The following is a 27,411-nucleotide window of genomic DNA, read 5'->3' as shown; positions in this document are numbered from 1 at the left end:
CGTCGCTTTGTATCCGAGGCCACGGCAGGCCGGCATTTAATTCATAAAACCAGTTGAAGTACTAAATTGTTAAAAAAATTGTATTAGTAAATTTACGCTCGTAAAAAATTATCCAGGGATCATCGTAAATTTGTCGTTATTTTCGTAGGCTTACGGGTACTTGGTTCACTTACTTTGAAAAATGAATCCACAAGAATAAACCTTAAATACAATTAAAACATTCAACACTATTTAGGACTACTGAAAGAAAAGTTATATCTTCCACGTGCTTGTTTGCCATTTTTACAAAAAGGAACAGCACTTACTAAAACCAAGTTATTAGAAATTAAGAACTCTTCGTTTAAAAGTCCGTAAATGTACTGTAGGTTCTGAAAGCGTACAAGTAAATGTGTATTGCACTAATTCAGCTAATCAGATTTATATAATAAAGTTTCTTAGGAGGTAATTTTTTTGTAAAATTCTAGAAATAAGCTCTTAAATTAGTGAAAAACGTTGGCGTTTGTTTTTTTGGGGAAAAATTAGACTAAAAAAGAAAATACTTGTGTTTATATAAAATTAATTTTTAAGATGACAACATTTGATTTTGTCAACAAATTTAGATAATTGTATAATTCAACAGTAGGAATGAATTTGGCATGTAAAAATATAAGTCAAGAAAAAAATTAAAGACAAGGAAACATTTCTGAGCTACACACTAAAGTCAACACCGACGAACAAGGTATAGAACACTGCACACACATGAAGACAACCCAAATAATAAAACACAAGTGAACAAAGTAGGCTCCAAACAGAAACAATCCAAAAACCATTCAGGAACCTTTATCTGTTGCCATTTTTATAAAATAATTTTTATTTTTCTTCCGTATTCTGGACGTACTTAAATTATTTCTTTTTTTTGCCATGAATTTTACTGATCACCAAGAGTTTTGCAAAAGCATTAGATTGAAAATTTTCACCAGTTCACTTAACCTCATTGCCAAAAAAATACTTTTAAATCTACAATTAAGCTGTTGTTGAAATTTCCTGTCGTCATTTTTCTGACAGATCTTAGCACTGAAAATATACGTTTGGTAAAATTTTGGCATAAAATTCTGTCTAATATGGTCTGTAATATGCACCTTTTCTCAAATTCGATGGACCTCTAAAGTAATGTCAGTAGTCTTAGTTCTCTTTTCCACAATATTCTGACAAAGGTTTTTGTAAAATATTACAAGTGGCTGTCAATCTAAGTAAAAAAACATCATGTGTTGATTTACAAATCTCAGATTGGTAATTGGTAACACTTTTACAACATTTGAGAAGTATCGAATTTGTGATAAGTTATTTGACACAAAGTTCAGCAACATCAAAATGAAAATTTCAATAGACCAATGAAACACACGTGGAAATTTTTAAAGAATCTGCCATTTCGTTGTAACAGGAACAATTTGTCTAGTTAAAAGGGGTACACATTTGTAAAGGTAGCATAAGCAGCACTTACGCAATATCAAAACAAAATTATCACTACTTTTAGCAAAGAAAATAATATATATTTTCTAACATGTTCTGAAACTGATGCTCGCGTATGTAACATGTCCAAATAACCAACTGTAAATATCACTCTGTATGTGCCTGTTGATGGTAACATATCTCAGTTCCAGATATGACGCAACTGTTTGTTCTTAGTCAGCCTATTGTGTTCAGCTGTTCGGTCGGCGCTTTATTATCCAAAGCACATTTTTAGTCACATTGCTGAGTTCGCCTGTGCATTTCTGTGTTGTCTAGCTTATCTGTTTAGTATCATAGTTGAGTTCCTTTATTTGTCATTATTTACTGTTCTCTTTGCAACTGTTTCGTCGATGTCAGCTAGTAATTGTATGTGCTGCGATATATTTTTTTCTGACTTGTCTTCTGTGTGTTTGCGTATTTATCTTTTTCCCCATTTTTTAGGGTTTTCTATGACATACAGTGTATCGTGGATTAGTTTATCTCCAAAATATTATTTCAAATAAAACCCTTCATGACACAGAAACATTCAAATAACATATTAAGTGTCACTGCCTCGCTTCCACGGGACAATGAATCTTGTAATTACCTGGGCTTCCGCTTACATCTCTCGTTTAACAACCCAATTATTTGGCACCGTGCTATCTTTAATCTTCGCCTGCTTTCCTTCTACTGCTAATAAATTCGCAGGTCTTTTTTATTCCCTTCTTTATTCAAGTTTTTATCGCGAATGTCTCTCCCCTTAAAGTCTCATTTTCCGCTGGCATCAACTCAGCTGGCGTTCCCGCGTTCCGTTCGCCGGGAGTCTTGGCGTCTCCCTTTGAAGTTCTCTTCCGCAATCATTTGCATCACATTACCTCGTCCATTTGATTCACGTTCGGGCGCCGACCAATCGCAGCGCCCGCCGCTCCTACATCGAGAACCAATTGGGTCGCCGGCTCCTCGCAGAACAACCCGGGGCTCATCTTTGACACAAAGGAAAACTCTGCTCTCGCTAATTAAGTCTTCCGAAACATAAAACAAAGTGTTGAACTAAAAAAAATTGGTATTTGTTATTTTATCTTTGCACGTTACACGTTATTCGTTGGGGAAGTCTACAGTTTACAAGGATGAGAACCACGCCCGAACAGTACCGAAGTTCACCGAAGTTTTCCGATTGCTCGTGAAAAAATCGCCATATCATCTGGTGGTCAGGCACCTCCAGTTAGTGGTCATACACATCGGTCCGTTAGCCAGGCACACGTCCAATTGGTTGATCAGGCTAACATGTCAAGTTGGTGGAAAGGTATGCCAAGTCAGTGGCCAGGCACATCTGATCAGTGGTCAGGAACGCACGTCCAATAGATGGCAAAGGCACATCAGTTGGTAGCCAGGCATGACTATTCAGTAGCCAGGCACATATTCGGCGGCCAGGAACATTCGGAATGTGGGCAGACATGTCCAGTCAGCGGACAGGCATGTCCAGTCAGCTACTACGCACATATATGTTTGTTGGCTCGACACGCCCAGTTGGTGTCCAGGCACATCCAGTCTGTGACCAGCCCTTTCTTTATGTAAGCTATTCATTTCAAGTTGTTGACCAGGCACATCCAGTCTGTGACTAGCCATGTCTTGATGTAAGCTATTCATGTCAAGTTGTTGGCCAGCCACATCCAGTCTGTGACCAGCCCTTTCTTTATGTAAGCTATTCATTTCAAGTTGTTGACCAGGCACATCCAGTCTGTGACTAGCCATGTCTTGATTTAAGCTATTCATGTCAAGTTGTTGGCCAGCCACATCCAGTCTGTGACCAGCCATGTATTGATGTAAGCTATTCATGTCAAGTTGTTGGCCAAGCACATCCAGTCTGTGACTAGCCATGTATTGATGTAAGCTATTCATGTCAAGTTGTTGGCCAAGCACATCCAATTGGTGGCCAGGCACATCCAGTTTGTGGCCAGGCTCGTCATATAGGTTGGACAGAAACATGTAACATGTTTTCCAGGCATGTTCATTTGGTGGTCAGGCGCATACAGTCAGCAGCTAAGAGTTTCGATTCTTGAAATGCCTTTCAAACAGGTCATGTACAATGTCAGACGTGTAAACGAACATTTTAAACAGATCATGTTCAATATCAGGCATGAACATCAGGCGTCTTAAAACCACAAGTTCAATCATGTCTTGAGTACAGATTTGTCGATGGACAAGGAAAAGGAAGCACTTTAGGGAGCACACTCGATAAAAAGGAAGCAAATTCGACTAAAAATAAGTATAATCAACGACAATGACGCACATTTTGACGAAAATTCAAACTTAGTAAGATACGATGTCATTACCGGGATACGATATCGTCACAGAAATACGATCTCACCACAGGGGTACAACATCATCAGAGGGATACAATCCCATAAGTATGATACGAAACTACAGACTGGAACACGCAATTTTTAAAGAAAAGTGCGTAATTTTACACGACTATTTAACTCAGTAGAATGCAATAATTCTAACAGTAGGACATGATCGTTAATATAAAGTAGGCTCCAACTCCTCTAACTATATTTGGCTCCAACTGCTCCAAATATTTTTGGCTAAAAAACTACAAGGCTATATGACCACTAGGTTAAATGGATATAAGGTTACAAGTCCACTAGGTTACAAGGCTAGAAGATTTCGAGGCTACAAGTCAACCGGACTACGAGATTATAAGACTACAAGGCTATAATCCTACGAGACTACGAGACTACAAGGTTCTAACTTGCTACGAGACTACTTGGCTACGAAGCTACAAGGCTACGAGACTACGAGACATTTGACTGAGTAATGAATATTTTATTCAATGTATTTTACAGACAGTATCTCTCTCATGTGGGATGCGAGATGCGGGATGCTCACTCACAATCGCAAGAGAAGGAGAGCTGCGCTAGGCATCAAGGGGAGGGGAAAATCGCCTGGCAACACCGTGTTTCTCGACGGTCTGAAAGCATAGTAATCGACTTGAGTAATGAATATCTTTGTTATGTTTTACAGACTCTGCAGGAATCTCACTCACGGTAGCAAGACATCAAGGAAAAGGAAAACGTCTTGCATGAAAGTGTTTCTCATCTGTTTTAAGACAATGCAATCGACTCCGCAATGAATCTATTTTGTTTGAATTCCACCTAATTCAAAAACTGTAAGTGCTGATTTGCTAACAGGAATCCACAATTTAAACGTAACACGGAATAAATTTGCATATCTCATATCGAAATAAATAGCAAACATAATTTTGTTTTCTCAGGAATAACCAGATTAAACACGGAGAACACCAGCAGAAGTATCGACAGGTAAAACCATAAGTACACGGAGAAAACCAAAAAAATAATATCATAAATAACTAATAGCACACGGAGAAAACCAACAGAATATTGGCAGGAATAATCATGAGGACATGGAGAAAACCAAAGCAAAGTCCTGCTAAATCAAGCTCAGTGAATACCAAAAAAATTTACAAAACTTCTGTAAGCTTGTGAACTTCTGCTTTCTTCAGCAATAAAAGAGTTCTAGCACAACCAGAATTTGTATTGTAATTTTTTTTGTTATTCACTGAGATCGATTTAGAAAAAAACGCGCGTTGGTGGAAAGCAATGTTAAAGATTCAGGCTGCAAATTCTAGCAGCGTGCGCATTAAATGTGATTCGCGTCTAAAAGCTTTGATATGTAATTTAAAAGCAAATATTATTTGATCAGTATATTTGTCAGTTTCAGCATTGTTTTAAAGAATTATACTTTAAATAGCATGTCTCAGTATCATATGATAAATTTATTCATAACATGAACACCGTGAGAACTCGTGAATTTGCTCGTTACCGAAGTTAGATTCTTACACGTTAGTTGCTAGTACTGAAAGACTCACTCACTTTTATTTGCATTATAACGCTTGGCGAAGCTGTTTATAGTGGTCATGATAGCGAGGTGTTCCTAGCCTTTCACGCAGCGCAGTTGCATGCTTGTCGATTTCGACGGGAAGAGTTTCGTGTTCGAGTCCCGAGTATGTTTCTTGTGTCATTTTGTGTTTATCTTAATAAGCAACAACCATTTTCATAAAGTCAAAGATCTGTCAAAAATATTTATTTGAAACATGACAAAAAATATCACATTAGGGGTTTGCACGCTGGAAAGGAAAAAAATGAATTGTCAACTGACCAAGAATAAATGAAAAGTGGTAATATCAGTTTCCTCCCGCCAATTCAATCAGGGTAAGACACGTGATTGTATGAAACCTTTAGTTTTTATGTTAAAGTAAGGAAAGTGACGGCATTTGCTGTGAGCCAGTTGGTTTTTGACGGGGTACTCCCGTTTCTCCCACCTATGCATTCCAATTGTTTTTCATATTGTCGATCCATCCCAATTCTTCTCTATTCACTTCAATGTCAACTAGGTGGTTTATTTTTTAAAGGGTGTCTGAAAAATTGATACGAAATCGTCTACGAAAGAATATAAGTGTAAAAATATGTGGATTAATTTACTATGTCCATAAAAGAAGGTTCCAGTTTCAATGGAATATTATAACAGTTTAATTTAGAATATTTACAACAAATATTACAACAAATTGAAGGTAAACTAACATCGTTTTTCCTTACAAATGTTCAATATATGCACCCTTAGTTATACGGCAAACATCCAACCTTAAGTCCCATTTTTCCCACGCTTTGATGAACACGTCTGGAGTAATGGAAGCAATAGCATCTTCAATTCTGTGTCTCAACTCAGACAAATCATTAGGTAGCGGCGGAACGTAGGCACGATCTTTTATAAAGCCCACAAATAAAATAAAAAAAATCCCATGGCGTTATGTCAGGTAAACGTGGAGGCCAGAGGGAAATAGATATATCGTCTCGACCATTACGACCAATGCAACGGTCAGGGACTTAAACGTTTAACCATTCTCGTTGAAAGAGATTTCCAATGGAGAAGAGCTCCATCATGTTGTCAAATAAAGTTTAAAGGTTCGCCCTCTATGTACTAAGTGGGGAAATTACGCTCAGGAGTCACCATTTAGCGTAAGTGGCGCTGCAAGCGATAAATAAACAAAGCAGTACTCGCGCATGCCTTTATCTAAAACTGTTTCAGTTAATCTTTAATTCTGACCTTTAACCAAAACTCTGCAAAGCTTGCAGTTGATATTATTAAGATTTATAATTGGGAAATTCTTTTATGAACATATCATATAATGGCATCAGATATATTGTTAAATGGTCCCAAATTACACTGGATATAAAAGAACAGAATTTGATTTTTTTTCCTCCTAAATCAAGAGGAGTGTAGCATATTGTTTGTGGTATAGCCTACACATGGACAGGAAACGAGGACGTATATTTGCAATTATTGAAAAATTATAATCCCGTTCGTCGTAATAGGTTGCACTATCGTTTTCAGCCGTGTCTGTTAAAAGAATCAAAGAACATTTTACTTCAGGTCTAATTTCATGTATGGTGAATACTTTTATAAAGCAAGTCTTAAAAATTTATTTTATGAGTAATATTCACTCCGCAAAAAATTATTCTGACTTATTTCCCAAAAATCACAAAATATAGCTTTTCTTTTAAAAAAATTAAATTAATTACATCGAAAAAGGTTCCCACTTATATTACCAAGGCAGAGAATATAACACATAGATAAATAATCTTAACTTTTGTCATGTTTCTAATAATCATATTATGTTTAAGATTTTAGGGTGAAATAGTTTGTTTAGTAATTATTTACTTTTTAAGTGCTTGGCAACGCAACAATTTTTGACTGAATGTAAGATGAAATATTGCCTATTATTTTTACAGTGTTAAGTTACAATTACTTTCATTAAATGTTTTTTTAGCATTTAAGTGTTTTCATTTTACTCGTGCAGTAATATTGGTTACCTGGAATGTATTAAAATTTGTTTGTAATATTGTTAGTATCACCGTCCTCACTATACATGTTTTTTTATGAATTTAGCTATTGCCTGTTAGTAATAGCAATTAAAAATATATTTTTTTTGCAGGTAAGAAGCCGCCCACACCCACTTGGACGAGTAAAAGAAACTTCTGAAGGTAACATAAAAAACCAGAATTATAACTTGAAATATTATTGTTAAAATTAAAAAAAAATATTTTTTTAAATGTATGCATTTAAAGATAAGCAAAGTTCAAACTGCTGATAACAAAGGGTCAGAATATGTATTAACGTGATGTAACACATCCTCTCGCCCGTGAGTAATGGGTTTTTAAACTTTTCAACTGCAGACTCATGTGTTCCATTTTGTATACATTTTTTTCTCTTGCGTTGTTGGTACTCCAGCTACTGCCTCGCACGCACAGTACCAACGAATGAAAATAGACTGTTTTTTTCTGGCCTTCGTAAATGTGCCATAAATTTATGCCGTCACAAATCATCGTTGCTTTCAAGCGCAGGAAATTCACATCATTTTTTTTTTTTCTGTTTCTTCCAATTACACACTTTCCCAACGATCCATCGCAGGTTGCGTTTACTTTTTTTTCTGAAGACATTTCTGGCTGAGACAGCTTCAAAATTAATCCTTGACAGTTTTAAACTATTTTCTGAGCAACCAACACCCAACATAACGTTTTCTGTTTGCGTAGGACACGGAAACTCTTTGGCGGTGGTTCAGCAACAACTTAATAGTCAAACAATTTGTGGTCACGTTTTCGCATAGTCTTGTCTTATTTTGTGTGCCAAAATATAATAACTCATTACTAAACCGATTTAGTCAAACGATCCCGATTTTGGTTGATATCAACCATACTTTGTTTTCATTTAACTTTCCTCAAAAACGTAATTTCTCAACAGTAGTACCTGTAGTAGGGTGTACCCGATTCCCAAAAATCATTGAATAGCATCACTTGATTGGAGTTAGCAAACACTCACGAAAACATGAACTTGTTTAAATAACACTGTTGACAGAAAAAACTGGCAGAATGATACTTAAATAATTCATATTACATTTGAAAGCTGTCAAACTAAAAAAAAATTACAAATGAAGTATCCAATCCAATCACAGGGAAAACTTTTCCTCAAAAGCAGCCGGTGTTAAGATAACACAGACTTGATCTTATGCAGTGAAGTAAACATGAGAAGTACTTAAACCTCAACTTAGAATTTCTCGTACGGTTGTTGTTGTGTATACTTCACAAAATTTATATAATTAAATGAAATTTTTTTTTTGTTTTAATGTAATTTTTTATGGGGTCAATAAAGAATTTTAAACCCAAAAACAGAGTTCAGTGAAACTGTGGAAAGAATCTGTAATCGCTTATATAGGTTCAATTTTTAGAAAAGTTTTCAGAGTCGTGGAAAATGTTTTCATCAAATCATCTCAAAATCCAATGATCTAATATTTTATGCACATTATAAATCAAACATTGTCTCTACATGCATAGTTCTGTGCTCAAATTAAAGCTAAATAGATTTACTACATTTTTACTCCCCGAAATGTTCCTCGTAGGATCAGCATGTTACCCAATCTTTGTCTCCAAATGTTACCCAAAACTTAAAAATTCCCTTCTTTAATAAAATGACCAATTTGTAAATTGCTATAGATCAGACAATATCGGACCTTCAGGCATTTAACTAAGCTCACACTGGGGCACATGTAGTCTTCTTTAAAAAAAGGTAAGATTTAGTTTCACTACCACACATACTTTTGAAATGATAAGCAAAAGCACTGGCTTCCTCGAAAGAATTAGCGCAAAACTTGCGAAGAGTGGGGCAAAATTCAAACAAAGGGTTTACAAGTTTTAACAGTGTTAAACGTAAATGTAATGACCTGAAATAGGATACATCGAACCCCTTAAAATACTCATGTAATGTAAACATTAAATTTAGTAATCACGGAAGAAAAACTCACCTGTCCTGGATTCCCGGTGTCATTCTGTATATATTCATAAAACATACGATTGCCTTCGGCCTTGCCTCTAATTACTTTGTCTCTTGTAATTTGTGCTAGTTTACAAATCACCTTAAAGGACTTTCTCAGGAGGTACACGGTGAGTTCCCCCGAGAGGCATATTCGTCCATGTTTACAATAAAAAAAACATTTTTGAGATACCTTTGACACATGTTTTGAGGTATCTCATCAGTTATCTTCTGCCAGGAGTCCTTTGATGGTACAACTGATACATTTTCTCCGGATGGCTCACCGCTTGCAGTTATTTAGCTTCGTCTCTCGTTAAAAAGGCGCTGCGATACAGTCCGATTTTCGTTCAGTGGGTTCATTTAATTGTATGAGATCACGTGAATTAAAAAGGTTAGACTTTTACACATCACTGGCGAGTACTGGCGTGTTTTCTTTGGTCCCGAATCATCACATGAACGTGAGATCTTGCCCACCGGAGTCCAAAACATCCCCTCCGCTTTAACCCGAGATGGGAAAAAGGCTTTCTCCGACGAGGCTTTCGCCGCGCCTCGCCGCGGCGAGTATCGATCTCTCGAATCGCAGCGGTCGGCGGAGCGTCGCGGACGCACGGCCGCGGGGAAGCGACGGGGCGGAAGTGAAGGACGGCCGCGGATGGACGGAGAGGAAGAGATTACTGGCCATCACCTACGCGCCAAAAGTGAGCGATGGACGCGGAGATTAGGCCCGTCAGCGCCGGGTCGGTGTCGCGCGGGTGGAAGGGGGTTGGGAGGGGGAGGCAGGGGGGAAGAGACGGACGTCGGCGTCGCAATCCGTCACGGCGTCGGGGCGGCGGGCGTCGGGGCGCCAGCCGCTCTGAGGACTCGTCGGGGATGGGAGGGACACCGGCCTAGATTACCCCTCCCCCGCCGTCGACGCAGGCGGAACTGCCTGCCTCGTCCAAGCACGAAGATCCAGCCGTCGTCTCCCGTCCTCCAATCAAAATTCTGACTTTTGCTTGTAAACAGCAGCTACCGAAAAAATAAATACGAATTTTTTGGAGCAGCCACGAATTTACTAACAGCCGACTTTTTATAATGTTCGAAGAAATTGAAACTGAAACTTATTTGTGTAAAATATATCACTTTCCTGTTGTCTTTTAAAATACAATTTAAGTATACTTCTCGAATGTCATAAAATTTTTCTTAATAAATTTGTATTGTTTATAAAAACATTTTTTTCAAGCCTTTGTGTAGGGATAAATAACACTAACTTAACTACTAATTTTCAATGAAATGTCGCCGCTTCCTTGAGAAACCATTTGCCAAGAAAAGTTCGTAATACTTCAGGAATGATATTTCATATTTGTACAACACATGGCTGTGGTTATTTTTGAAAATACAAAATTCATTTTTTCGAGATAGTATACTGACTATTTCTTACGAAAATCAGGGCACAAATTTATATTTAAATCAATGTATAATATTAATTTAATAAAATAAAATAATGGTTATAAATGTTAGTAAATAATGAAAATTAAAAAAAGTATACACAATATTTTTTTCTGATGTATTAATTTTAGTTAATTATTAAATAATAATGACATAATTTAAAATTTATAATGCAAATAAATTATACATACGGGAACATAACCTCACTTACATAAATACTCTTGGACAAGTTTATAAACAAAATTTATATCAATAAAATTTACACTAAATATATGTCTTGGTTATATGTACCAGTATTCAGTACAAATCACTGAATTATAATATTTAAAAAGCACATATAATTTTTATTTACATGTAGCCATTTTTTCTTCATCCTGTAGAAGCTTCGTTGCATGGTGCGCGCGCATAGTAAAATAATCACTCATCATTTTTTTAAAACGCGCCTAAAGAATTTCAACTTAAGAAAAATGACAGTACTCCATCGCCAGGTATTTTTTCAAACTATTTATTCAACGAGAGCGGAAGTTCGGTGCTCGTCGTCCACATCGGAGCGACTTACGTCGCGCGACAAAGGTTTGGTCGCTGTGTCACCAAATGTCGCGTGTCGCTGTTGTCTGGCGCTAGCTGCTGAAGTCGCAACGTCGTGACGCTGTTTTTTTTTTTCACCCCGAGCGTCAAACAAAAATAAGCTATAACATGTTTAATGTTTCTGGCCATTACACACGCACTGCTTTTACGAATAATAAATGTTCACATGATTGTTTACATCGATTTATATGAAAGAAATGTGTTAAATACGAATTTAACGTTTAATTAAAAAAAAAACTCTTTCTGGACACATTTCAATAATGATAGATGAAATAAAAAAAAATATTTTAAAGATGTTAGAATATTTATATTAGTTTTTCTAATGCAACAGTTAACTCATCATTTAAAAACGATATTCTCACACTCAATGCGATATAAAAAGGAAAATCTTTCTAATCGGGTTGTCTTTCGTATTGTGATTCAAGCATAAGGCCCGAAGGCAAAATTAACTTTGTCCCATGCATTTGACGTCGAACAAAACCGTACACACTAACTGAACTGAACTGAACTGAACTGAACTGGCTTTTCTATATTAAATTTATTTCATATTTTTGGTATGTTTTTAATGTTTAACTCTTTATCCCAATTTTTTGTATTTCAAGGCATAAATAATATATCTCAAACCTTCTATACCGTCTTGCAAACACATATCTACTCTAAAAGTGTTGACTTCAAATAAGCAGTCGATTTAGTTCGGAAGCTTTATTGAAAGCGGTATCAAAATATTTCAAAATGCAAGTTGGTGAGGCCTAATCCCCCTTAAGTCGAAAATTTCAAGTTCTCCGGAGAAATCAACTCACCAACAACGGTCACCTTGATTTCCAATAGCTTAAACCCTGATGAAATACGGACTAGGCATCTAACACATTTTATCAAGGAATGTGTGAAGGGAGAGAGGTTGGCCTCACTTTCAAAATTCACCGATTAATATCCAATTAAAATACAATATTTCAATACGTAACATAACACATAATTTAATTTGTTAATTGAAGGCGTGATAATTATATTTACCTCCCTGTCATCCTTCTATAATTTGAGGATACAATACGTGGTGTTCTTTATCTAAAGTCATAAATTACGTACTGCAAAAAGGCAACTATCAGATAAGTGATCGTTTTTCATGGTCCTTCTAATAAGTAGTGCAGCCTTCACCAAGTCTCAGTTTGTGAGCAACTAATCGATATCCAAGCTGTTCGTAATCCACTATTGATTTGGATATCTAGAACGATCCACAAGCGCGCGACATTAAATTTTCTCTGTCTATCTCCTTAACTCCTATCTTTCTGAAAAAAGAACCTGAATCCACATGTGATAGAATTAAAAGCCTGTTATTTTTTATCATAAGTAGTCTGAAAAATGGCGATAAATATATATTCATTATATCATTGTCAGTTTTAGGTAATTATTAAAAATTACAGATATTAGTTCGTTTAATATGCATGTAAGAGATTTAGTCTGAACAACTGATAAGGAAACTGACTTTAAGGAATTGCTAAAGGAGAACGTTCTCTTCTTTTCTTTCAGACCATCATAAATAGCGCACACAACTTTTATGAGTAAAAACCTTTAAAGCAACCGAAGTGTATAGAGCAAAATCCTTAGGACAAACGCAAGTTAAGGAAAATACCTTTTTGACTGATGAAGTCTAGAAGAGATGCCTTCAGAAATTTGTGTGTGAATTTTTTTTGTGTGTCATATAAGTTTAGGACGTACTTATTTTGGGAGGGATTGCATTTTGGTATCACAGAAGTACAAAACAAATATTATTCTTTGGGAATATGCTAGTGCTCTTGGGGAAAAGTCATGAACCCGGTGATGCTCGGCATGACTCGACTCAGCCCCGTCGACCCCGCACAAGGGTGGGTTCAGGGGAAGGGCTCGCCTCCCCCCCAATTGTTGCTCGACGGGGTTGGGCCCGTCACGTGTCGGCGGGGGTGAAAAAGGGGTTGACGCGAGGGCGGGGTTGGTTTGAAAGAGGGCAGGCGGGAGTGGTGACGACCGGAATACGACCTGGAATTCCAGCGGCGGCCGAATTTCCCGGATTCCTCGCGGCAGCCTCCTGGAATTCCCGCGTCTTCCGCCCTCCCTTCGCCCTGTACACCCCGGGCTGGTAGCAGGTCTGCGTCGCGGCTCTCGGCAGAGGAAAGCCCTTGTGAACCGTTTGAGCCATACAGGAAGCCCGGCAACCTTGTGGCAAGACGCCAAGCGCTAGGAAACCTTGGACTTTAAGGCAGCAGCCAACCTAAATACCAAAATTTCCGCACCGTCTCAACTAAGCTGTCCTTAACTTCCTTCGTCTGATTTTTTTCTTTAGATAAAATAGTATTTTCAGGTATCACACGTCATAACAAATATATATATATTTTTTAATTTTTTTAATTTTTTGGATACAGTGAAACATATTATTAACTAGCAACTTTTAAGGTGTGCCCAAGATAACAGCTAATAATTTATTGCATCACATTTTATTAAGAGCTAAGCAATGCCCAGTGTACAAAATTTTTAATATATCCTTCGGTAACCTTCACACCGTAGATAGCATTCTGAACAACTTTGTTTTTATGTGCGGTACCGTAGATCCTGTAAATACCATACTGGTGATATGAAGTAAAATTTATTTCATGTAGATTAAATCAGCCGTATATTCATAAAACTGTCTATGTAATTGTTTTAAATAATTCGTTAGCGTTTCATTTTTATTTTATTTCGCAAATTGCGTTTTACAAACTCAAAAACTATAACAATTATTGACATCATTTGTAAAATTAAGTGTTATACATTCATAACAGTAATATTTATAGCTATAATGTGCACATTTTAAGTTTTTGTGTTATTATAATTCTTTACGTACTTGGCTGACCCTAATATTCTTCTCCCAACCGCCTTTTTAAATCCTTGGTCACTGACAGCAATGCAGTATGAAGAAACTTTGTTGATCTCGTCTCTTTACTCTAATGATCGAATCGATCAGACCAAAAAATCCTCTTAATTCTGCGTGTACACATGACATTGCCCAGGTTTCTTAGTCTAAGGTTGGAAGTTGCTCCACTGGTTATTTTCTTGGAATATCTTTTTGTGTTACCTGGTCCCAAACATTATTTATCTTAGATATATTATTTTTTTATTTTACTGATAAACTACATTTCGTTATAATGGTTGGTTTAAAGTTTATTGAACTGTGGCTCGAGATTATTTTATTTGATAAACCATATCGTCAAATATGCCAGGTAAAAGTCCCGTTCAACTGTAAAAAAATATATATTTAAAATTCAGGCAATATCAGGGGAGTGAATTTCTGACTGGGCTCATGGCCTTGGCAAGACGTAATGCAATTTTTTTTAATAATTGATAGGTTGTAACTTTGATATAAAAAAGAATGTGTGTACGTCGAGTCCCCGCACGACAGAAGTGAAACTTCATGCTTATTAGGCATGGAAAGAGATAAATTATTAGTATTTTTTTATCAAGAGATAATAATTTAAAATAGTAAAGATGCGGTACGATCACAAATATTTAAAAAACTGTGGATTAGTGAAACACAAGTAGTGATACGATAATTCCGTAGCATCACTGCTACGTCATTTATACCTCTCCCCTGCCGTCTCCCCTTCCGGCCGTTACAACCAGCATGTAGCATGCTACGACACGTGCCTGTTCCGCCCTTTATTTGCCGTCTTCCCCATTCGACCGCTAGTGCATGCGTTGGAGTGGCGTCGCCGCTGATGCACTCTCCTCCTCTTCCGGTTCCCCCACCACGTACCAAAATATTCGGAATTTTCGTAACGCTCGGAATTTGTGGTCCACTCAGCAACAGAAGTTTTCTCTTCGAGAGTAGGTATATCTGCGATGGGACCAGCGGAGCGTACCTATCTTCTTTAAACGGGCCTTCAAACCTCCTGGCTATCGGCCTGGTGGCGATGCTGAGCAGTCAGTGGTGATGGAACTCTGAGCCGTCACATTCAAGAGAAGCGGCGGCGATGGAAGACGAGGGGGAGGTTTGTTTGCAAGTTCTCCGGCGCGGCCGGTAAGTGGATCCCGTAGTTATGAGAAGAGGTCGCAGAGGGAAGGGGTGGGAGTGTCCCGAAGAAGGGTCTTGTCATCGGTAAGAAGAGCAGGGGGGGAGGAGGCTGTCGGGTCTCCGAGAGGTCTGATGAAGGCGACTGCGAGTCGGCGGGAGGCTACCCGCGACTTGATTTCACACCCCCCCCCCCCCCCCACTTCTAACCCTCCTCGACGTCAGTTTCGGGGTGCAGACCCCGGATTTAACGTCGTTAAGACGGGAGACTCGTCGCGCGGTTGAGGCATCTCTGCCGTTCTTCCCGTCCCTGCGTCGCACTGCCGTCGACCCGGTTGTTCCCAGCTCGCAGGCCAGGTTGCTCAAGGAAATGTGCGACGCGTGAATCCAACTAACCAATGTGCATGTTGTACAACACCAAGAACAATTGTGCATACACGACGGACGTCCCAGAAAATAAGTTTCGCATTTTTTTTTTTAAAGAAAGATTTACCGCAAAAATGGGTGATTCAATTATTTACAAAAATTAATTCAACTGACTGTATTTTTATTTTTCAAACACCATTTCCACGTTGATACATTTGTGGTACCGTTAAATCAATTTCCAGAGACCCTCCTAACCAAAAAATTTCCCAGGTTTTTTTCCAGAGAGCTCGTCCAACATTCTTCTTAAACACTGGTCTGTGTGCCCGTTCGTAGCGCAAGACACGTCTTTCTTCCGTGCTGGTTCATACTTGACTGAGCTTCGGCACGTGGGTGTGCTGCTTATATATATTCTTCCACTCTGCGCATGCGCAATGGATGGATCTTTCGCCATCGCTCTTCTCGTCGGGAATTAAGGAAAGATCTTCTTCTGATACAACAATGTGCCTTCTTAATTTGTGATAAAGCTTCCCTTTCAAAAAAAAATTGTAACTTATTTTTGGAACGTGTCACGTACATGTTTAAATTATTCTTCCAACCACGAAGATTGGCTTAAAATAATTTCCTGGTCATAAACCATTAGGGATTTTCGCTGGTTGTCACAGAAAATACCCTAAAAAATGGTCGAAGAAATTGGGGGAGGGGGAAGTGTAGTTCCGGTCCACGCCGTAAATTTTTTCGTCAAAACTTCTGGATAAAATCGTAACACGTATTAATTATAAATATGTATTTTAATTGCCAATCTCCTAAAAATAATGGTTATGCATGGAAGTATAATGGTAAGACAAGTGAAAAATCACTAGTTTATCGCGTGCAGCAAGGGTCTGTGGCAGCTAAAGCTTAGCACCGCACCATGCACGAGATGAACACGATGGAAAGCACGATGACGTCACATGTTAAATAAATACCGCTCTAAAAACACGTATAGACATTATTTATCTGTTGTGGGCTCAACCAATGTTAAGACATTATTAGAGTCGTAGTTATTATCAATAGAAATCTGACGGTATTTTGTCACACGAGAAAGTTCGACCGACCATCACTTCAACGAGAGAATAGACGTTTCCACGTAAAAAATAAACATACGGAGAACAAGCTATCGTAAACTGATAAATTTCAAATGTAAAATGCTTTGGCAACATAGAGGATTCTGTGGAAGGTTTCAGTCAGGCAAAATAAAAGCACAGAAGAAAACAATACGTTGACAACGACATTTGAAACACGTACAGTAAATAAGGAAAAACAACAACTATGGAAAAAAATAGTGTCGGGCAGAACTAAACCAGCAAAAAATCTTAACTGACAATAATTTTAACATGTAACATTTGATAGCAGCCAAAATTGGCTATATCACCTGGTGTTTGTTTAATTATATATTTTGTCCGTTACTGAGATTTATTCTATGACAACGTGCATAAATGAACAAAGGTGTGTATCTAAGAAATTATCTTACATGTAATCTAGAACTTTAAATGTGTAAAAATCCTTGTATATTCATAAATATGATAAGCTCTGATTTTTTTTCTTCAGCCACAAAAATAACTAATTTGTTATCAGCAATCGTTCTTAATTTTTTAAACATAAGTTTAGATTGATTTTATGTAGGAAATAACCGGTTTGCAAAATTGTCCCAAAAATGTTTGTTTTATAAAAGTATCGTTTAAAATTGGATATTACTTTGCTTGACGATGTATGTAAAGACTAATGACTAGAGTGTAGCTTCGTTAGTGCTTGCGCTGAACCGCATCCTGAAGAATATGGATCAGAATCGTGTCTGGTTTGGGCCATATAGTGATATATTTATAACGCTTTGACTATTAAAGCTAGCTAAAACCAAAACTGTATAAAATAAACCTGATGTATAACATGTCACTGCTATTAAAATGACTATGGAAAATTGATACTAACATTGACGTGTTATATTTTTATCTGCATTAATTTGAATTTATCTTAACCACCAAATTCGAAATTTAAATTGTTAAACTGCTACGTTTCGTTAACTTTGTGTGAGATCTTGCTTTATTTTCTTTAATATTCTCAGAGGATTATCTTGGGATAAATTACACCGATATTTACTAGAAAACCTCTCTTCTCAAATTTTCTTTAGATGACTTTACTTCAGTCGCTTATACTTACAAAGGAAATTTGAACAAAAAATTTATATTCTTCCCAAATTTATCCTAGAAACAAATTTCAAACACGACGTTTCTTGTCAATATTCACGGACACTATACATCCTTTTTAAAAGTATTCTATCTTTTTTATATTTTATGAAATGCAACAACAATAATGTCTCTAATAATATTAACTGTCATTTGAAAGTTCTTTTTTTTTCCTGCATGGTAATTTTAAACTTTAGAAGTCAGTAGTATACAATAGCTGGTCCTGAAACTGGTGCCTGAAAGAGGTGCTGTGCTGCAGACCACCATCTTGCATTTTAACGTCACAGTGGCCATATTGGTGTCAAAAATTACTCAACATTTCCCTATTTTGATGGAAAAATTTTGGTTTTGAGAAAAAATTCCCGTTTTATTTCACAAAAATTCAAAAATTCCCAAATGCCTCAAAATATATTTGTTTAAAAAAAAGAAAATCCCTTAAAGCAGGTTAAGATTCCTAAAAACAGCCGCACTAAGACGCCGAGGTCATGACCTTGACCTTGACGGTAAACTTTAGGGAACGTTAAATAGTGTATTTCACGTATAGCATAAAATAATTGTTGTATTTGATAATGAACTTTATAACTGAATGTTTAGTAATGCGTTTAAACATGGTGCAGCCAAAAAAAAATATCTTTCACGTTAGATAATTTGCAGTGCTAAAGTGTTAATAAAAGGGTGCGTTTTGGATGTCTTCAAATGCTGATTTTTATGTTTTGAAAATTTTTTCAAGAATTGTACTGAACTTGCGTACTTCAACCCGCCGCGTTTTCACACCGTACCGTGTTTCTTCACTTTTCCCTTTGCCGGCGGAAGCAATGGAGGAGGAAATGGAAGAGGAAATGCCGGGAGGGAAGGTTGCCTGGTAATGAGGATCCGGCTAAGAAGATTCTCGCCGCGGGTGCGAAAAGAGGGGGGGGGGGGGTGGGGGTGACAACCCCCTAGCACACCCTTCACCCCCTCCCCGCTCAAACCGTAGCGCCCTTGAGGACTTGTGGCGAACGCGAGTGTAAGCACCGGGGGTGAAATGTTGTGGCGGGCACGAAAATTGCCCCGAAAATGCAATTTGCGTCGTAGGCGATCGATGGGCTGAATTATTGGGCCCCCGTGGAAAGGGGGGTGGGGTGAAGGGGAAGGAGGGTGGTAAGTAGAAGGGTGTTCGAAACCAATCTCGGAGGTCCTTCCCTTGCCTTCCCTTGTCGGAAGCTCGATCAGGGTTGCGATAGAAGGAACTTCCTCGTGCAAGGAAAAATAAGAGAAAAATAAGTTCACCCACCATCCAATGAAAACGCATGCATGATTAAAAAAATAATAAAATCTCCGACTAGAACGTGGAGTTTGTCCCCATACTTTTGTGGATTTAAGTTGTAAATTGCAAACTTCATAAAAGCTGTATAAATTTATGTTATTTAATTAAAAACTTACATTTGTCAAGAACGTTAAGATTCGCGTATTTGTAATTTATTGTTGTATTAGCACTGACGTTTGACGTGACCATTTAGTATTTTCAACTGATTCTGTGTATTATCAATTAATGCTCTTGAAATAATATGAATATAAATTTTAATACGTACTGTAACCATTAGCGTATTCTGTACGCTAAACTTTACGGTGTAAAATTTGTAAAATATTTTTTGCCTTTTTAATAAAAACACCATAAATAATTTTACATGGTGCTTTACAAATGCTTGTCCAAATTGTATCATTTTTAGTGCGCTTTTATGCCCACAGTCTTTTTTTCATAAAGCTTCATCTATGTGTTGTATACAAAGAGTAGGGTGGCCATTAAATATGGCCTTGTAGCTTTAAGTTAACTTTTTTCTTTCATTTTTCTCATGAAATTTTAGGTACATGAAGCGTGTATATTTTCCATAAACTCTTAAAGTTTTATAAGTATTATTTTTCATGTTTTAACCTTTCAGCAGTTACGTGATTTTTTTTTCTAACGTACTTTCTAGACGAATGCTTGAAGTCTTTGAAGTTGATTTAAGACTATGGAAATATATTTTAATCTTAAAAAATTAGTGTAGTGGATATTAATTTCTACCCATATCATAGTTTATGGTTTCGCAAATTAAATCTCCCCACTGAGATAACTAGTCAATTTCTTCACTATTAAACAAAGAGTTAATATAATTTTTTTGAAATTTTTCTTGAACCTTTTTCAAAAACAAACATATATTTTTTAATTTAGTATCATTAAATTATTTAATCATTCTCTCTTTCTAGGTAAGATAATTTTTTATAATTATTACAAAATAATTTTCAGTATAATTTCAACCGTTAAGTAGAAAACATTTTAATTCATATGCTTATCTTAAAATTAAAAAAAAACTTATTTTATTTGATTTAAAGTACTGTAGCAAGTAATATATAACTCCTATCAAACAAAAATAATTAGTAATTGTGTGTATAATTTTTTTCTCGTGAACCCTAAGCGGATCCATGAGTGTCACATAAAGTTTGCACGCCCATTAGCTGCGGAATTCGCGCTACGCCACTCCCGGCGGTCAGCCGACGCGATGCAGTTGAATTGAGAGCGAGGGTTCAAGCGACCCCGCTGCTGGTATGCGGCCCGAGTGACCGCTCGGCTCAGCGGGTTGCCGATCCGCAAATCTTCAGGGGCGCAACGGCAAATCTGCACTCCCCTCTCGGGTCAGCGGGAGGAGATATCTGCGAACAAAAGAGTGTTGCTGAAGTATTCAATGAAAAATTTATATTCAGAGGTGTTTATCTCAAGTGAGTATATTTCACTTTTTACAACATATCAATATTTACAAATTTTACAAAAAAATGTATATATATATATATATATATATATATATATATATATATGCTACATGTAATTTTTTTGCTGAAGATTATTTTAAAGAAAAAGAAACTGAAAAAATCAACTAAATAATACGCCAAACGTTTTTATGTATTGAATAAATACAGAAAATATATTGAATAAAGATTTTTAAAAGGCATATAAAAAAAGACTAGGGTTTCAGCTAACATAAATGCCAAACTTAGCAAGAATTTTATAAATACAGAAAAATACATAGACTAAAGACTTTTCGAACTACAAAATTATTAACAAAAAACCTAAACTATGATTATGCCTTAACAATTATAAACCTATAAAATGGTTATTTGTACATGAATCATCATCGTGTCCTTGTACGTTTAACGTTACAGTGTAATAATCGTATTAAATATTTTGTCTTTTTTATTAAAACATAATCAATAATTCTTCTTGCTTTTAATATCGGCTTTTCCTATTTTATTCATTCTTAATGTTGTTTATGTCGATTTTTTTATAAACTTCCATCAATGTCTTATATACAAATAGTAGGGTTGCAAACACCTACGGCCTTGTAGCTTTTGGTTAATTTTTTTTAAATTTTTCTCTTGAAGTTAGAATATTTTGCACAACCTCTTCAAGTTTTATGAGCAATAATTTTGTACGTTTCTCCTTTTGCAGTGACATGGTTTATTTTAATAATGTACTTACTAGACGAATGCTTGAAGCCAATGTATTTAAATAAAGTATTTTATTGTATTGAATTTTCTTTAAAAAACAGTTAAAAGTAGATTATTGACGTGACAACGTCTAATAAATCGATAAACGCCGGCTGCACGCACAAAAAAAGTCCCGTTACGCACATTTTCCCGTTTCGCTGTCCCGTTACGCTCATTTTATATTGCTCTTTGCTAACCTGAACATCCTAGCATTGCGACCGAGTCCGTGGCGTAATTCTGTTTTCATGCATTTCAATATAACATTTTCATTGCTATTTGCTAACCCATTCCTCCTAGCATTGCTGCAGAGTCCATGGCGAAAATATATATTATTTTTGACTTAATTTTGGTGTTGGGTAAGCCATTTTCCTTCACATCATCATTGAAACACTCCCATTCGTTTCCTACTTTTCCTATCATCGTCCTATCCTTAACACAATAACACAGATTGGAATAAATTAAATAGCAAACATGTATAAAAGTTATCGTTAAATTAATCTCTTCGTTAAAGTAATAAACATATTTGAATTAATGAGTGCAAGTAAAAGTAAATTTATCAATTAAATTGTAGATTTCATTTCACCCCTTTTTTGTATCCATACAAAACAGTGATAATTCAATAAAAATGATTCCATTTTATTCATAAAAGTATGCAATCATTTCATCAATGTTTTGTTATGACGTCACGCTAAAATTTCGTCCGTAAACCGACTTTACAGACAACCAATTGTTTATTTTCTTCTGATATGTTGCATGTAACTATCTTAAATTGTAGATGTTCCGTGTGCTGTGTTAGGTAAGGTGTCTGCCTGCGAATGAATAAACGGTACGTTGCGCTTGCGTGCTTGCGTGCTTGCGTGCTTGCGCTGGACAAATGCTGACGTTCATCAATCCTGCGCTGCTCCCTGCCAGTGTTTGTGTTTGAACAGCGAGTGTGTATCGATTCCCAGAACGTGATTGATTTGATATCATTAGGGCGAAGTTAATGCAAGCGTGTGTTTGAAAGGAGAGAATGTCACGTAGGATTATTTGCGATTGGTGGATTCACAAATCGTGTACACTTGGCCATTCCGCGGGCACCGTTAGGTTCGACGACTGACATGGGGATGGGTGTGGTCGTGAGAAGATTTCAAGTGAAAAACCTCGAGTGACAATTTCTTTACGAGTGAATTATTAACACGTGATATCTTTATCTTAGAAACATTCCAAATAAGTTACTTCCATCAACGTTTATTTACGTTCTTTAAATGATTGATGCAATCGATTTAATACAATTACTTTTTTGAAAAAAAAAAAAGCCGTTTCAGTTGTGCACTGTTTCTCATGAAAAAATTCCGAAAATAAAAAAAAATTAATATAAAAATTTACAAAAAACAAGACTATCAGCTGATGTCAGACAAACGGAATCAACAAAACTTAACAAGTATTATAGACAAAACAACGACGACAGCACGGAAAAAAAATGCTCAACCTCTAAACATCAGACAGCACAAGAATTCCGTTAAATAAACTTAGTCATGAAAAAAGTATAACAACACAGACAAACACAGTGGGCTAACCACGACGAGATAAATTGAATGTAGGCAGACAACAAACCTGGACAACGAAGCAAACATATAAACACAACGATGAAGATAAACAAGTACAATAGACAACACAACGACGATAGCACTAACGAAAACAGAAGGTTTCCAGTGACAACATTTGCGACGTTTCGGGAACTGACATCTGTTCCCGTCATCAGGCACAAACAGATATTTTCTCAGCGGCAGTAACGATCGTTTCTGTCGCTTGGGTAAAGGGTGGTGAAGTATAAACCAAGCTTTAACTATTAAACTCTGCTTCATTCTCCATGACGGACGGTATATGAAACAGTCAAAAGTTTAGAATCTTTTAAAAAAGTTTCTCCTTCTCGTGACGTTCTTATTGTCATACACACGTGTTTTCGTAATCTGAAGTCTTAATCGCTGCAAAGGCGATTGTCTCAGAGGCTACTTATTAGTAGGGATTTTATGATCATGATAACATATTGTTTAGAACCGTTTTTTAGCCGTGTTGAAGCAGTCTGTTCCTTTCGTTTTAAAAATTAACATTAATTAAAATTATTTAAAATTTTATAATTTTTAATTGTAAAATAAAATTAATGTTCGAGAGTTTATTCTACCAAATGGATGTGGCTGGCCACTTACTGGACATGTATTTCTGACCACTGCGTGGACGTGCTTTGCCACCAACTGGGCATAATTTTCCGACTGGATGTGCATATTTGACCAACGTTTTTGATGTTGATGGACATGCGTTCTTGGTCACTGAATAAGTGTGTCTGGCCACCGACATGGCGTGCATTGCCACCAAATGGACTTGATAACTTTTCCACCCGATTGGAATACGTGTGTATGGGCACCGACTGGAAGTAGCTGTTTAATCGACTTAGCATGTGGAAATGTGCTGAAAACACATGTCAAGTCATGCAAAGGGCTCGCTTCGTCTTCTAAGAAGACTGTAGACATCGATAAAAAGTTAGTGTTTTGTTTTCTCTACGTGTAGATTTCTGTAGTCAATTTTTTATTTGTAATTTTGTTGTTTTTTCTTGAACATGACATATTTGACATTTTTAATTAAATTATATTTTATTACATCAAGCAAGGATTGAACCAAGAACAGAAATGAATCGTATAAATCTTTGATTAAAGAAGCATTTTTTTAGAATTTTTCGAGAATTTCTAGTTTAATAAGTACACCGAAATTCAAATGACAATATGGGGAACGCCGAAGTAATAAATGATTCCTACACTTTTCAGCACTCAAAAATTTAATTTAATATGTCGGTAGCATACTCTAGCAGACGAAAACAATATGTCGGATCTAGGATGGTGTCCTCCAGCAGGCGAATACAAAAATGGCTGTCATTATGTCATACTGACTGACGTAAAATCCGCCTTAACATTAGTGGTGGGAGGTCGGTCTGCCGGTGGCTTGTGTGGGGGAAGAATCCGTCGTCATTTTTAATTTATCGCCTTCGCCGGGTTGCAACTGAGGACTCCATGACGCAAGTAAGTTTTTATTAAAACATAATCAAACAAAAGTTTATTAATTTAAAAAAATTTCCCATTTAAATTGGATAATAATTATGAATATTTTAGATGGCGAGCAATTTTAAAAATGGCGAATCTTGATAAATAAAGATATTTTTTATTAACTTTAAAAATTTCCCTTTAATATCTGTTAATAATTACGGGTTTGCAAGTTGGCGGCCGTAACAATAATTTCAAGGATGACGTTATGCAATACAAAAGGGTGACCTTGACGATCAGGGCAGCAGTTACTGCCTTTCCAGAAGCCTGAATTCATTAAATTAATTGAAAATTTTCTTATCTTCTTGTTTTTTGCCACTTTTGCCCACGGTGATCAAAATGCAGCAAAGTTCATTGTCACTCAACATGTTCGCCACACGAAATACCGGCAGGTACAATATATTGCCACGCACGAACTGATTGTATTGTACCCGTTTAGGAGCGTCTCTCGATATTATTGCACAATATTATTGTATTGTGCAATAATTGTCGCGACAGCATTAGGCAGGCAGTAGACACCAGTAACTTTAAGATTGTTGGAGTTGGGTTTTGCTAGTTACTTCACAGTGACGTGTTTATTTTATTCGCTGGCCGGGAATTGGGTGTTCCTTCTCTAGCGGCCGTTTTACACCTAGTCCTTAAAGTGCCTTGCCTTTTAGCCCGGAATTGGCTATGAAAATTTCCACGCGCGTTCCGCAAGCAGAAGCAGAAACTCTTTGGTTCCGTTAACTCCTGGGTGTGTTCGGGCGCGGATATTAGCTGATACCGGCGCGCCGCGGCAAGCCCGAGGAAATGAGGAGTTTGGGAAACGCGCCTTATCTCTCGGTGTCTCGCGGAATGCTTAAGGGCCGTTATTGCGCGCCGGCCTGGGAGGTACGAGACGCGCATATTGTGCGGATAAATCTTCCATAAACCGCAACCTGCGTCGACCTGAAAAAAAAAATATATATATAACAAAAAAACAAAGCCGGCTTCGTAGAATTTTCTGATCACGCAACAACAACCCCCGACGGGAAAATGTTTAGTTTCCTTCCAGCTGAATACTGATTCGTTGTGGAACACAATCTTACGTCTTTGAAGTTATTTCCAATATTTTATGGACGTTGAAACAATCATAACGTTTCAAACCACATAAAAAAGTTATAAAAATTTTATTTTTCATAATTTAATTTTTTAAAGTTTCTAATGAAATTATTTATAACAGCAAAAAAAAACTTCTAAAATCCAGTCAACCAAATCTGCGAGATCATTATTTAGTGGCATACATATTTCAACTACGAAATTGTGAAAGATATTAAAAATGTCAGTTTCTCTTTTAAATAATATATCGCAATGTGCTCACATTAAGATGATTATTTTAACAATTTGTTGAAATAATTACTTTTAATACAATCAAAGACAAAGTTTATTCCAGTTTGCACACGAAATGTACTATAGACATTTATAAATACAGTTTTAATTACTAACAAAGAAAATAAGCAACAAATATTTTACAGTTAATTATTAAATTATATGTTCTTTTATGGTTAAAAGTTTTTGCTCTACGCATTTGTGAAAATAAGAAGTATATTTTAGAGATATTCCGTATTTAATGGCTGTTCTCAAATTTAATTAATATTAAGTTTTTAGTCTTAGGTTTAAGCTAATTCCATCCGATTCCAATATTATTTTTATTTTAAAAAGTTACCTTTAGCACACAAATATTATAATAAAGTTCTTTATCTCATAAAAGAGTACAATATACATTGTTTTATTGTTACCATTAGCAAATTATTTTCACGATACGTTTAATTGATACAAACAATAAAATTGATTCAAATTATCTATTTAGTTTAGTTTTAAATTTGCCAATATCAATAGCACAAACATAAATAATATATAAATTCCATTTCTCTGATATCTTAGATTAAGGCTTTAAATAATAGTACTTTTCATTTACTGTAATTAATTTAAAACTGAACGATATTTAAGTGACTGAATTTCCATTACTAATAAATGATTTGTAATAACAGTTTATTTCTTGCTCGTGTCACAGGTGAAACCAGGTAGTATAATTCTTTGAGCATAGGCCATTGAAGCTTTTTATTGTTTATCATGACAAAGAATTTTATTTAATTAAAATTCCCCCATGCTAGAATCATTCAAAGCACCTAGTTACAGTCATTCTAAACGGATTTTTTAAAATATATTACAGTAACATTTAGTACTTCAAGCAAGGACATAGTAACAGGTTGTTTAAATGAGATAGATAATTGCTTACGCAATTAGTTTTTAAAAAGTATTTTACAAAAGATTTTAAACAATTTTAAGACAAGTAAATGTTAAGTTTTATATAAGGTCACAAAGGAAAATTTAAATTTTTCATAATATCCTGTTTTAAATTTGGCTTTTAAATGTTCTTATTTGGTGTTAAGTTACATAAAAGCTACCTCAGAATATATTTTAATATTCTTGTTTGGGCATGGGCCATAATTTATTCTAAAGCTTTATAACTGTGACATAAAATATTAAAAAAAAAAAAACAATATTTTATTGTTAGGAATATTTTTTCCCCATAAGGAGATGATTTGCCTTGGAAGATCTTTAAACGTTCAGAAGCAACCTTAATTTTTTATGAAACTCTGTCAGTTAAACAGTAAGTAGATTAACTTTGATTGCCTAAGTTCAATAGTTGAAGAAAACTTTCACAAATCCTTACTAAATTCAACCTTGCGGTCTGAGCACACTTGCAGAGAATCTCGTCCGTCACTATTGCTCTCGCAGGCATTCACTGTGCCATCTCATTCACATCACCCCTTCCACTTCCCAGTTTATACGTCGGTTATAAATCAGAGGCTGATTCTCTATTTGGTGGCGCACCATTCCTCAA

General features: G+C 36.2%; 1 protein-coding gene across 1 annotated transcript in view; it reads left to right on the top strand.

Moving 5' to 3' along the window:
• Positions 1-6,548: 6,548 nt before the first annotated feature.
• LOC134532299 (neuroligin-2-like) overlaps positions 6,549-27,411 on the top strand; it is a 445,968-nt gene continuing 425,105 nt past the window's right edge. The window contains exons 1-2 of the mRNA XM_063368717.1: positions 6,549-6,572; positions 7,481-7,529. Of these exons, the coding sequence (XP_063224787.1) occupies positions 6,549-6,572; positions 7,481-7,529 (73 nt within the window). The remainder of the gene's footprint in view (positions 6,573-7,480; positions 7,530-27,411) is intronic.

Source organism: Bacillus rossius, chromosome 5 (genome assembly GCF_032445375.1).
Source record: "Bacillus rossius redtenbacheri isolate Brsri chromosome 5, Brsri_v3, whole genome shotgun sequence".
Lineage (NCBI taxonomy): Eukaryota > Metazoa > Arthropoda > Insecta > Phasmatodea > Bacillidae > Bacillus > Bacillus rossius.
The sequence above is the reverse complement of the archived record's forward strand: the minus strand, read 5'-3'. Positions and strand labels throughout refer to the sequence as shown.